The sequence below is a fragment of the Mesoplodon mirus genome (assembly GCF_964341445.2).
Source record: "Mesoplodon mirus genome assembly, chromosome: 15".
Classification (NCBI taxonomy): Eukaryota; Metazoa; Chordata; class Mammalia; order Artiodactyla; family Ziphiidae; genus Mesoplodon; species Mesoplodon mirus.
In genome coordinates, this window is record NC_138991.1 from 83,246,490 (window position 1) to 83,259,637 (window position 13,148).

The window sequence follows — 13,148 nt, forward strand, 5'->3', positions numbered from 1 at the left end:
CAGGTGTTGGAGGCCAGTGTGGCCGTTCTGCCACCCTCTGCCACCTCCTGTAATAACCCACAGTGCCCGGTCCGAGGGGCAGAGGCGCTTACTTCGAGGAAGCAGGACGGTGGGGCGGAAAAGGCTCTCACCCTGACGTGTCCCTGTCTGAGCCGAGCCATCCGGGGTGAGGACGCGCTGGTTCTGAGGCGGCTGAGCACTTTCCCACAAGGCGGGGCCTTCCCGGGCCGCACCCTCGGGGGTCTCGTCCGCTCCAGGCCACACGTGTTGACGGGCCGCAGCCCCCTTTCTCAGGAGCATTCGGAGGACCCCAACCCTGGGGCAGGAGTGGGCTAGGTCCTCCGTCCCCCTAGGCCCAGCATCCCACTGGACGGGGTCACGTCTCTGGAGCCCATGTGGAAATTCCTCCCGTCCCCCTGGACTGCGAGGAACATGGGCCCACGAGGCCAAGAGGCAGCGGCCCCGACCTGAGCAGACACAGGCAGCCGTGCTGGTGGGCGCCTGGGCTCCAGGGCCTCCCGCCCAGATGCAGCGCTTCCCGCCCCTCTGTGTTTGTGATCTGTACGCGAGTGTAGAACCAGGGAAGTTTACAGATACATTGTTTAAGTCTGGGGCACACTGCGAGCTTCAGAATGGAAAGTGGATTCTAAAATACAGAGTTAGCGTGCTGTTCCGCCACCGTAATTGCGTTAAAGGGGCAGTGGGACCCCATCTTGGATCCTCAGCTCACTGCCACGTGGGACGGGTCTCTGGGGTCCGTTTGTCCTTCCTACCTGGAATGGTGATCTGGGAGTGTCACGAAAAATAACAGGCCAGCAGGGTTTCGCTGCTGCAGGCTCAACTGGGGGAATCCTTGGCCTTGATGCAGAGCTCGCTGGCCGGCGAGTTCTGGCTCCATTTGCGGTGGGCACCCAAGAGGCTGGTCTGGGAGCTGGCAGGGCTCCGGCCGCGCGCCATGGGCCCCAGTGCAGCAGCCAGCGGGGCACGTCAGGGGTGCGTCTGCAGCCCCGGTGACTGATCAGTGTGGAAGATGTTCACTGCTTAGAATCTCCTGTGGCCAGGGCTGCCCAGGCCACCGAGCGGGGGATGAGGGCGGTGGCTGTGCCTGCTGCCGGCCATGCGGCCTCTTCCCACCACCGAGTAGTTCTCTAGAACAGGAATTCTTCCGTCGTCACTGGAGCCCCTCATTTTCCAGGTGAGGTCTCTGGGGCCGGAATCACCGTGGCCGGGCCCGAGGCTTCGGTCTGCGGTCAGGCTCCGGGCTCCGGCTGCTGTTCACGCTGCAACAGCACGGAACGTCCCTGGGGACCTACTGGTCGCCAGGCCGTGCTTCGCACTCCTGAGGGTCCCTCCCTCGAGGACGACGTAGGGTGGCTGTCTTTTCTGGGACGAGAAACGCAGCTCTGTTCTGTCGTCCTGTCTCTGCCGTGGTTCACACACCTCCCTTTTCTTAGGGGTCTCTTGGAGGATTGATTCCAGCGAAGATCTGGGGACAGTGATGCCTGGTGTTCCTGGCCTTGGGCTGCGGAAGACTGGCATGAGTCCCCAGCTGGCAGCATCAGCCCCGTGGGAGGTGAGGGCGGGCGACGTGCGGTGCCAGGTCACCAGGGTAGTTCTGAGTGCTGGGCATCTCTCCATTTCTCTGAAGGCAGATTCTGTTCCTTCCTTTTAAATTTTTTATTGTGCTAAAACACCTATAACATACTAGTTACCACCTTAGCCATTTGTAAGTGTACAGTTCAGTGGCATTAGTGCCGTGGTGTACCTGTCACCACAGTCTGTACCCAAAACCTTTTTATCGTCCCAAACAGCAACTCCATATGCGTTAAACAACACCCCCCTTCTCCCCTTTCCCCCAACTCCTGCTAAGCACTGTTCTGCTCTCTGTCTATGACCTTGACCCCTGTAGGTACCTCACAGAAGCAGAATCCTACAGTATTTGTCCATTGATGTCTGCTTTATTCCACTTAGCGTAATATCCTCGAGGTTCATTCATGTTGTAGCACGTGTCAGAATTCCCTTCCTTGGGCTTCCCTTGTGGCGCAGTGGTTGGGAGTCCGCCTGCCGATGCAGGGGACATGGGTTCGTGCCCCGGTCCGGGAGGATCCCACATGCTGCGGAGTGGCTGGGCCCGTGAGCCATGGCCGCTGAGCCTGCGCGTCCAGAGCCTGTGCTCCGCAACAGGAGAGGCCACAACAGTGAGAGGCCCGCGTACCGCAAAAAAAAAGAATTCCTTTTAAGGCCGAGTGAGATTCCAGTGTATGGATAGGTCATATTTATTTTGTTTGTCCTTTTGTCTGTTGACACTTACTGTGGTTTTCAACTCATATTTTTTGTGAATGAAGTTGAATATCTTTGCATGTTTTTAAAAATCATTTACAGAAAATGACAAACTAGGAGAATGATCTGCAGGTCCTGTCCCTGCCAGAGGTCGGATTGTTCTGGCCTCCTGCCTGCCCAGCAGTGAGGACAGGACCAGTAGCACCGTTCAAACCAGGCAGGGGTCTGAGGGCACAGGACAGGGGATGCAGATGATTCTTAACTAAGAGAAAGCACCCAGCCTCCCCCGTGAGAAAAACAGGAAGTAAATTTCAGCGAGAACAGCTCTGTTTCTGGATAGTTCAAAAGCAGGCAGTGGTCCGCTCTGGTAGGGGTCGAGGAGGTGACTGCCCTGGGGGCCCAGGGCTTCTGGGGCGTGGCTGCTGTGTCTGGTGCTGGGTGCTGGTCCCATGGGGCTTCATTGCCCGGGGTGCACTTCGGTATAATGTTTTCCACCCCCTCAGGCAAAGCCTGCTGGTGTTAGTAGAGGGAGGAGACCAGCCCGTGGCCCAAGGTAGGTGGGCCACCTCTGTGGATCGGAACGCACACCCCTGACCCAACTAAGCTCCCGCCTTTAGGCTTCGGTTCCACGGACAGGCTTATCCATGGGGTTTGCATAGAGCTCTTTATGGCGGTGCTGTTCGATTTATCAAAAGATTGAAAACAACCCAAGTGTCCATCGGTAGGAGACTGGGAAATAAATTATGATGCCTCCAGTTGATGGAATGAAATGCAGCTGATAAAAGAACGAGGAAGCACTTGGAGTCACCAAAGGGAATCTTTCAAAGTGTGTCTCAAACAAAAGCAGGGGCGTAATCTGTTTTTCTGCTGACATGTGCATAAAGTGTTTCTGGAAGGATATGAGAAATCTATGTTCCTGGGGAGAGGCCCTGACAGCGTCTTTGGTGGTGGTGGGGGGAGCCCTGGGGACGTCCCAAACCTGCTCCTCTGTATTCTGTTTTGTCCTGGCCTTTGTCCTTCAGGCCTTTCTGGTGACAGAGCCTCGCACTGGAGTTACCGGCTCCAGGGGCTCCAGGGGTCAGGCCCGTGGGTTTACAATCCTGTCCCACATGGGACCTGGGGGCCGCGTCGGACCATGACAGCTGACACCGAGGGTCTCTCCCGCCTCCTTCCTCTGCGCAAGGGCAGATTCCAGGCTGCTCCGAGGTGCCCTGTGGGTCCCAGCAAGTTTGGTGGGGAGCTGAGAAGGGCGCACCCCACACGCCTGCCCAGAGCATCATCTGAGTTCTGTGAACCTTTGATGGATGTTTTATTCTTGGCCACCGCCCACCTCTGTGCTTCTTGAAGATAGTTGTTATAGTGTGAGTGGCTTTTATAAAATATCTTCTGACTTTGGCTTTTCTATAAGACCTTTATTTGCAGAGGAAGAGGCTGTCAACTTTTAATTTTTTTTCTAATTTCTCAGGCAAAGAAACAAACCCAGCAGGTGTTCAGATCTTAGATGATTGAGCCAGTGCTGCTTCCAGGCTGTGTCCCCAGCCGGCCCCTCCCAAAGCCCTTCCAGCTCTGCGGCACCTGCAGGACCAGGTGCAGAGACTGGGGCCCCCTTCACGCACTCGGGGGGCGTCGGGTTCAGAGCTGCTGCCAGCGTGGTGACTGTGCAGGACACCCCTTTCCGTGTCTTCCATGCAGTGGCCGGGCCTGAGGTCCTGGGGGCTGCGGCTGCCGTGCCGTCTGCCTGCGTCTGTGGCGAGTTGGAGCCCAGCCCTCCTGGCCAGGCCAGTTCTCTGCTTCTCCACGCCGGTCCCAGGCAGGCGTGCGGCGGGCGGTCCCTCCCCCTCCCCCTTCCCTCTGGTAGCTCCGCAGCAGGGGCCCGTTGGGGCAGGTGGCTCAGCCGGCTGCTCGCTGTGGCCCTGAAGGGCTGCCCAGGTCCTTTGTAGGCCTGCCTTTCCAAGTGTAAAAGTCTTCATGCATTTTGACCCAGTGACCCTATTTCTGGAACTGATTCTGAAGAAACACCTCAAAGCACAGTTGTGATCATGCTGTATTAAATGATGTTTATCCATATGATAGTTAAAGGGCTCCCTGAGTTGCGTCCCCTAGGGAAGTGGCCAGGCAGGTGTGGCGCCCTGCTGGCCGGGCGGGACCATGGGAGGAGGTGGTCGCTGGGTGTTTTGTTGCTTTGGGGGTGGAGTGGACACACCCTGAGGACTGGAAGGAAATTCACCACACCTGACTCAGGTTGTCGATATTTTGAGACGTGTCTAGAAAGAATATGCTCAGCACAGCAGGAGAGTGTGCGCGTTACGGGGGAGGGGCTGCTAGAGCCGCTGGGCGGTGGGGTGCGGTGGGAGGCCCCTGTGCTCTCCTTTGCGCTTTCTTTATAGTATTTTCTCTCTAAACAAAACAGTGCTTTTTAAAAAATTTTTAAATTAATTGATTGATTGATTTATAACTGTGTAGGGTCTTCGTTGCTGCGCGCGGGCTGCTCATTGCGGTGGCTTCTCTTGTTGCAGAGCACGGGCTCTAGGCACATGGGCTTCTGTAGTTGTGGTGCGTGGGCTTCAGTAGTTGTGACTCACGGGCTCTAGAGCGCAGGCTCAGTAGCTGTGGCGCACTGGCTTAGTTGCTCTGCGGCATGTGGGATCTTCCCGGGCCAGGGCTTGAATCTGTGTCCCCTGCATTGGCTGGCGGATTCTTAACCGCTGCACCACCAGGGAAGCCCAAAACAATGGTTTTAAAACAAGCAAGATCTTGCCTGCTTCCTGGAGGCTCAGAAAAGAGAAGGAAGGTATTTTGGGCAGCTGGTTTTTCAGATAGCCGAAGGCCCCATTTTAAATCCCCTGGTGTGTTTTTGACAGCCTCAGGTAGAAAGTTTTCTTCAGTGTGGTATCTCCCTTCCGGCTGTTATAAATGGCAGAGAGTAAGTATGGTTGAACTTTCCTGAACCTCTGTGTTTTTTTGAAAGCCCTGAGTCACCCTCAGACCCTTCAGGGAGGGGCGTCTCCACGGTGGCGTCTGCAACTCACTCTGCAGGTTTCAGAGCGAGTGAGCGGCCCCTGTCGCGGGCTTAGCGTGTGGGCTCCGTAAACCTTGCCTCTGTCGCCCCCAGATGGGATCCAGGCTAGCATGGTTGCAGGGGCATGGCTCTGCCTTCTCTGCTGCCCGGGGGCAGCGAGTGCAGAGCTGGGCCTGGGGAGTGCGTGTATGGGAGGGTGCCCAGGGAGGGGGGAGTGCGCCAGGAGGGCACGCACGCCTGTGCCTGAAGGTGAACCCACGGATCTTGCAGGCCTGGCTTTGTCCTCGTGACTCCAGGCCAGAGGCTGCAGCCTTGGGTCTTTAGTGATGTGATTAGCCCCAGTCAGGGGAGTGGTCCCAGGAGGTGGCCTGCCCTGCTGTCGGTCATCAGGCTAGTTCTGAACGTGGGTAGCTGGAAGGAGTTTTATTTTATTTCATTGCGTCTATTTACCTAAATCTCAAACTATATTTGAATCGCACAAATGAACATTAGAACACGTGTGCAGGTGACCCAGCAGAACCCGCGGAGCTCTCGGCCCGCACGTGAGCCCCAGCCAAGAACTTGCCTCCTTCCGCCCGGGGGAGCCGCAGCTCTGCACTTGGAAGGGAGTGATCGCTCTCTCTGCCTTTGTCCCTTGTCCACTGTCTTGTCACCGACTCCAGGCTTCACTCTGGGTGGGGACAGTGAGGCTCCAGCTGGGGGAGCACACAGGCTCCTCGGGCCGGGGAGGGGCTTTCCAGAGAGGCGGGTGCGGGCGAGGCCCCCCAGCCCTGCCCAGGTTGGAGCTGACCCGGGTGCCGACCGTGGAGAAAGCCTTGAGAGGGAAGTCGGTTTGATTCTGGGGTGGCCCCTCCACCCTGTGTGCGCCTTGGCGGTCAGGGCGGCGGGAAAGGGACAGCACGCTGCCGCATTCCTGGCTTTCGGTGAGAAATTAATCCCCCTTCAGCATCTTGACAGCAGCTCGTTAAGAGCCTCAGGATGGCAGGCAGGCAGGAGCCTTGCACGCACATCCCACACCTGAGGATATTTTGTTTCAAGCAGAGTAGATCGCACAGCGGGTTTGCAGGTGAGGACTTGCCGGTTCACGGTCACAGACACTGCTGCTGGGGGCAGGACGCGGCGCACAGAACCGGGAGGTATTTCCTCGGCATTTTTATTGCCAAAACATGAAGTTTTATGAGTGCCTTTCTGGCGTTCGTTTTACATATGTCGTAAATCCAGCAAATCCAGCTCAGTGTTGCTGGGGGGCCGGGGGCAGGGGGAGGCTGGGACTGCGGTTTCCTTGTTCCCTGAAGCAGGCGCGGGACTTGGGACCTGGCTTTAGCTTTGGCAAATTGTGTGGGCACCTTTCTGCCTCTTGCCCTTCGAGCCCCACGGGATGGAAGTTTCTCCCATGACCAGAGTCACCTCGGGTTCCAGGTGGGAAGGGAGAGGGTCACCTCACTGGCTGGCCACTGGGCCAGCTCCAGCGCGGTGCCTGGCCTGGCAGATGCTCCGTGGATATTGTCATGCACTCCACGGAGTGGAGCCTGTCGCCCGTGGGTGGAAGGTGGGAGGGTTGTCTGACAGTTAATTGTCATGTGTTCAGACAAAGGCTCGTGGCTGCCGACAGCCGCCTTGCTTTGGTCTTCTGGCAGAGTGGCCGCCTCACCTGACTTGGGCGTTCATGTCCCTCAAGGGTGGCCTGTGGGCACGCGGGTTTGGCCGCCTGTCCCCTCTCTCCACTCCCCTGCGGGTGTACTGGCTGTGGGGCCTCCAGTGTCCGCAGACGCTGCTTCTGCAGCCCCCAGGTGTTGCCCTTCAGGGACCCCCGCCGCCCCGATGGGCTGCCCCCGCGCCTGCTCCCTGGAGCCTCAGCGTGAGGGCCCCGGAGGCGCGTTCCTGCGTCAGCCGCCCCTGCCCCCACTCCGCGGCCCCGCTAACCGCTGCCTCTGGTTCAGTTTCCAGGCCGAGCGGCCCGCGCTGAATGTCGTCATCTTCCCCCTGCTCCACGAGGGTCTGACCGATGTCATCCGCGACGTCCCCATGGTGCACCTGGACGAGGTCACCTTATTTAAGAGCAGAGTGGCCGAGGAGCCGCCAAACCTGTGGTGGTGACACGCCGCCCGTGGCCGCTGCGTCTCCGTGGCCGAGGAAGCAGGACTGCCCCGGACGGGTGTGTGGCTTCCGGCCTGTGCCACGGCCGCCGCGGCTGCTCCCCTGCCCAAGGACCCCGGATGCCCGGTGGGTCACCGGAGGAAGGAAGCCCCCTCCCCAGCCCTTAGGGGCCTCCTCTTGTGAGGAGTCTGTGTTCAGTGACGCTCTGGCTGAGATGCGTGAGGCAGCGGCGGCGGGGCCGGCTGTCGGGCGACCTGCGGGCCTGGCCGGCGTGGTCTTGGGCTGAGACACACGTCGCCAGGGCGCTGACTCCTTGGGGGCCAGATCCCCGGAGCGCCACATGACCCCACGGCTGCCCCCCAGCCCCCAGGAGAGGCCCTGTGCTCCTGGCCGCCTGCCTCGGGCTCTGTGGGGGGGCGGCTGTGAGCCCGAGGCAGGGAGGAGCTTGCAGGTGCTGTGGCAGACTTGGGGCTCGCCCCTCCTTGCACTTAACCCAGTTCCACCTCTGGTCTGCGTCCAGCCACATGACAGCAGACAGGTTCGGGCCAGGAGCGGGTTGCTGGGCAGGGAAGCTGCAGGTCCCTGTGAAGGTCTGTGTTTCTGGGGCAACACGGATAGACCTGCTTCATTAGAAAACCTTGAAATATTAAAACCCAGAAGGGATGTGTGGGGCCGGAGGAGTGATCACATTACCCCGTTTCAGATAGCTCTATTTAGCACTTTAAAAAAATGCAACGCAGCTATTCCCCAAACGAGGGTTGTCCTCCCAGCGTCCTGGGCCTCCCGCCACGTACCGCCCCGTGCTTCTGCCTTGTCAGCTGCGAGACTACTCCCAGAGCCGTCATCCCTGCGGCTGGGGGTCTTCTGAGGGACCCTGGTTGGGTTCCCTCCACCCAGCGTCTTGCCCCAACGCTCCCGGTGACGGTCCTGGAGAATTCCAGGGAAGGCTGGGCGGCGTCGGGGCAGCTTCCGGCCGGGGGCACCTGGGTCTCCGCAGAGGCTGCCTCCCCAGGACCCCAGGGGCTGGGCCCATCTCGCCCCAGCCTCCCTCTCCCTCTGGGCTGGGGGTGCAGGTTCCCCAGGCCCTCCTCACCGCTGCGGCCCGTCTCGGCTGCCGTCCGCTCTGTGGCCCCCAGCGCAACCCGCTTCCCACTCTGTTCCGTGTGATGGTCGCCCCCGTGTCGTGTAGCGTGTCCTGTAGTTTGCCTGTTGCAGGGCCCGGTACCTGGACCCCGGGCCTGTGTTCGCCTGCCTTTCCCTGGGTTCTCAAGGGGCAGACAGTTCAGCAGCCCCCGCCCTGCCAGGCCGAGGGGGTCCAGGAGGCCTTCCGATGGTGGAAGTGCTCGGAGGGCCAGGGTCTCGGGACGCACACAGGCCCCCGAGTGCTCCGGTCAGTTCTTCCTAAGAGCAGTCTGCCTGGCGGCCTCCCCCCGTCCCCGCGGCCCCGGCCCTGCTCTCACCTCCCGCAGCACTGGGTGGAGCTGGGGCTCCCCCCCTGCGCTGTGGTTTTCTCGCCGAGGGTGCAGTTGTCTCCTCTCTGGAGCATGGGGTGCCCTCCTCCCTCCCCAGCTTCCGCTGGCGGCTCTTTGCCTCCTGCCCAGAGGGCCCTGTCTGCCGGCTGCCCCCAGATGGGACCCCCACCAGACCAGCAGCCCTCGCCTCCACAGTCCTGACCTGGCCTGAGAGTCACAACCGGGCCCGCTCCTCTGGCCATGCAGGCCGCAGGCTAGGCTGCCCTGGGCCCTGGAGAGACAGGGCCAAGGCCCTCGTTAGGGCCACACGCTGTAGATGAGGGTCTGAGAGGTGGTGGGAGTCCCCCACCCCATTTCTGGGCATGTCTTTCAGTTGCGCCTTGAGACCACCGGGAGGGCGATCAGGAAGGTGACGTGGGGACCGACTGCTTGCCGCCCTCACAGCAAGAGCGTGGCCAGCTACAACCCGACCGGCAGGGGGACGCAGCCCAGGGTGGGGGCAGGTGGTCTGGCCGACCCCGGGACCCCTGGGGCCCTGGGTGCACATTTCCTTTCGTCCAGAGCAGCCCGGGCTCAGGCCAGAGGATGATTGTTCCACTAAGAATTTGTCCACAGGCTGCCATGGTTTTCGTGCTCTGGCCCGGATGGCCTGTCCTCGTGAGCAAGCAGCGTCATTTATGCCAGCAAACAGGGCTGGGAGGGGCCGTTCACGGAGGCTGGGGCACGCGCTGACTTGGAAAGCAGCCCCCAAACAGGAGGCCTTGTATTTGTAGTGTCCCCTCAACCATCCTTTCCTTAGAGCAAGAATTTCCGCGGCTTCTCCACCCAAGACAGGCTTCACCAGATGTTAATAACGCGCTCATTCCCGCTAAGTGCTATTTTGGCACCGGTGTTAATTGCAATTTATATTCTGCAGCATTTTATGCTGGGAAAAGAACCCACCCTAATGGTCCCCAATTGGCAGAACTGGGCTGTTAAGCGACGGACCATATGCTGCCTGCTGAGAGGGGCCTGGTCAGCACTGGCGCCTGCGTGTGTGTGTACGTGTGTGCGTGTGCATGGTGCGTGCATGGACGTCTGTGCGCCTACACGTGTGAGGTAGTCTGCTGTGGACGGGCTCTTGTTCCTGGTGTGCATGCTGTGTGCGTGAGGCAGACACTGGGGGAGGTGGGAATGAGGGAGGAGGGGATCAGGGAGATCTCTCTGTTAAAAAGAGAAACCCCCGGCCTCCTGAGGCCGCCCCCCTGCCTGTGGCCCCTCCTCACCCCTAGACCCCTCGGCCCTGCCTGCTCCCAGGGCTGTGGCTTTGCCGCCGCAGCATCAGGCAGCCTAGCTGGCCGGGCCTGAAGGTGCTCCCCTAGGGAGGCTTCTTGAGCCTGAGGAGAGTAGAGACCCGCAGGCCCCCTTCCCTGCTGTCGGTGGCTTTTCTCTTTGTCACGTGCGAGTATTTTTATTTCCGAGCTGAGGGGGCTGGATTAAGGGCACTTCACTCTCATACAACAAGGGGACGGATTTCATCCCCACCTGTCAGCTGCCCGTCCGAGGACCCAAGGAGACAGGTCCGAGGGTCCCTCCTCTGCAAAGCCCCTGAGGGCCTCTCCACTGAGGCCTGGGATGCCGCCGCCCCTCCTTGGTCAGGTCTGCAGGGCTGGGTGCTGAGGGTGACACTCCCTTAACCCCCTGCGCCAGGATCCAGAGCTGCAGGCCGCTCAGCCCAGGGGGCAGAAGCTTGCCAGGGGCCAGGGCTGGGAAAGTTCTCCAGGGGATCTGAAGCCAGCAGTCGCAGCCTTACTGCGTCAGTGGCCTCCCTGGGTGCACGGCCAGGAAGGCGGCGGGTCTCAGGCCCCCCTCTCCCCCACCCGGCCCCGCCTGGCAGGAAAGGGACCTGCCCTGATGGGCCCACCCTTGCGTCCTCCTCTGAGTGGCACCGGGGCAGCCGGCAGCCTCCTGCTTCCTCTCGTTCTCACTGTTTGTTCCTTTAGGATTTGAAAATTGCTGAGACCTTGTGAGAAGCAGTAAGAGAAGTTCGTGGGTGAGGAAGATGCAGCGCGGCCGTGGCAGCAGGTTCCCACGGCTTCAGTCCCAAAACCCGAGGTGAGGGGGACGTGGACGCTGACACCTGTGGTCCTTGTGGCCTCAGCCCCAGTCCCCCTCCCCCCCGGACAGGATAGGGGCGGGGTTGCGCTGAGGGGCTCAGGGACGGTCGCCGGTCTTGTCTGCATCTAGGGCGCAGGGTTCCACTGGGCGTGATGAACAGACACCCACAGGAATTCAAACAAACTGTGGGTCCGACACAGGCCAACCAACATTGTCTAAACGACTTTCTAAAGCTCTTTCAAAAGCCAATGAAGTGTGAGGTTTTGCATTGAGGTCACAGGGTCAGGGCACCCACTGCACCAGACTCCAAGCCGGCCAGCCCCAGAGGCCTCCCCGCTGTGCCCACTGCGCTGGCGGGGGGTACGAGAGGTGAGGGTGCTTTTGCACGTGTGGCCGTGGGCACGTGGCACCCTGCAGCCACCAGCGGCGCTCAGCCCCGGGACCACTGCCCTCTGACCATCGCCCATCTGCCTGCCCCTCTGACTGGACAATCTTGCTCAGCACGTTACCAATGGTAAGAGGGGTGAGGTGAGTTGCCAGGGTTTGTCACGGCATGTGCGTGACCAGGTGCTACACGGCCGCATACACGTCACCTGCCTTTTGATGACCGACCTCCTTGTCCTCCGTTGAGGCCACTCCTGAACTTCGCGTTCCAGCTACATTTTGAATGGGTATTTTCATGTAAATTTGTGGCATGTGAAAAGTTTCAAATAAAGTGGACTTGATTTAGAAAACCTGTGTGGTCCTTCCAGCAGGGGCGCGCCCTGACCTTTCCTCTGCGACCCGCTCTGCAGCCCTGGAGGGTGAGCTTAGGCGGTGGCGCTCCGGTCACCCGCTGCTGTTCAGGTGTTGAGGACAGTCTGCGCCTGGCCGCTTGGGGGTCCCTGGATGGAGACGTGAGACCCGACGCGGGGCACCAGGAGGCGACTGCTGTGAGGAGGGGCGAGGCCAGGATGGGGCTGGCGGGCAGCGGGGCAGGGACACTGGTGTGGCCCGAGGCTGCTCCCTGCCCAAGGGCTCCGTGAGGCTGGCAGAGGCAGAGGCGGCACAGCCGTTATCTGGGGCCCGTGGGGACTGGGTCCGTTTCATTTTTATTTAATACACATATTTGTAGTTTTCAATTGTGGTAAAAAGTACGTAACATAAAATTTACCGTCTTAACCGTTTTTATGTGTACAGTTCAGTGGCATTAAATAGACTCTCATTGTCGTGTAGCGATCACCACCGTCATCTCCGGAACGTTTCCGTCTTCCCAAACTGAAACTCTGCCGCACTAACCACTCCCCTCCCCCGCCCCCAGCCCCTGGCACCCACCCTTCTACTTTCTGTCTCTATGAACCTGACTCTCCTAGGGACCTCATATAGGTGGAACCGTAGCAGCATTTGTCCTGTGGTGACTGGCTTGTTTGCAGCATCAGTTTTAGGCAGATACTTCCTCCACCAGACCTGGGTTCTAGGCAGGGGCTCTGCCCGCAGCCAGAGGGGGATGGAAGGTGGCAGTTGAGGCGGGGATGCCCAGGGCAGGCGTCTGGGGAGGAGTGGCGACCTGGACTTGGGAGGCGCCGTGGACAGAGGTGGGCCCCAGGGATGCTGCAGGGCCGAGTGACAAGGGCAGGGACTGTCAGGTGGCCGAGGAGCGCTCACTGATGCCTCCTGAGCCCCCGGTGGGTCCTCAAGGCCAGAGTCGCCTGAGCTGCAGCGGCAGCGTGGATGGAGACAGGAGCCTCCGTCCCTCCCGGTCCTGCCTGAGCCGGTCCCCCAAGCCTGGTGCACACTCACGGGACTCCCCACCATGGTTCACTTCCGCCCAGGAGCCGGGGAGAAAGCTGAGGGGACAGTCCTTCAAGGGGTCAGCAGTGACCTTCCCGAGAGGGGCAGGACCGACCCTCTGCCCTGCTGTGTCCAAAGGCAGCAGCAGGGGGAGATCGGGTGGGCGTGAGGGTAGGAGAAATCCCGGGGGCTGTGCCTCACACACACGTGAGACGCGATCATTAGGGTGACGGGTAAGTGGGGAGGGGGAAAAGCAAGGCTGAGGGGACCCCACGACAGACCGCCCCGACTTCAGGCTGTAGGGAGCCTTTTGGAGATGCTCGCGGCGTCCGTGGGGCAGGGACAGGTCCCAGCGACGTGGTCCACCTCTGTCCCACCACGTCCGGAGCCTCTTGCAGGGGCTGGATCTTCTG

At 60.3% G+C, this 13,148-nt stretch overlaps 1 protein-coding gene across 5 annotated transcripts in view; it reads left to right on the forward strand.

Annotated features, from left to right (window-relative positions):
- The window catches only part of FBXL18 (F-box and leucine rich repeat protein 18), a 39,246-nt gene extending 27,009 nt beyond the window's left edge, over nt 1-12,237 (forward strand). For 3 of the 5 annotated variants that reach the window (XM_082643484.1, XM_082643486.1, XM_082643488.1), the window contains one exon: nt 7,240-12,237. In XM_082643484.1, coding sequence (XP_082499610.1) covers nt 7,240-7,396 — 157 coding nt within the window. In that variant the 3' untranslated portion in view covers nt 7,397-12,237. The remainder of the gene's footprint in view (nt 1-7,239) is intronic. The other 2 variants (XR_014295984.1, XM_082643485.1) reach the window with 2 other exon arrangements.
- Nucleotides 12,238-13,148: the final 911 nt, after the last annotated feature.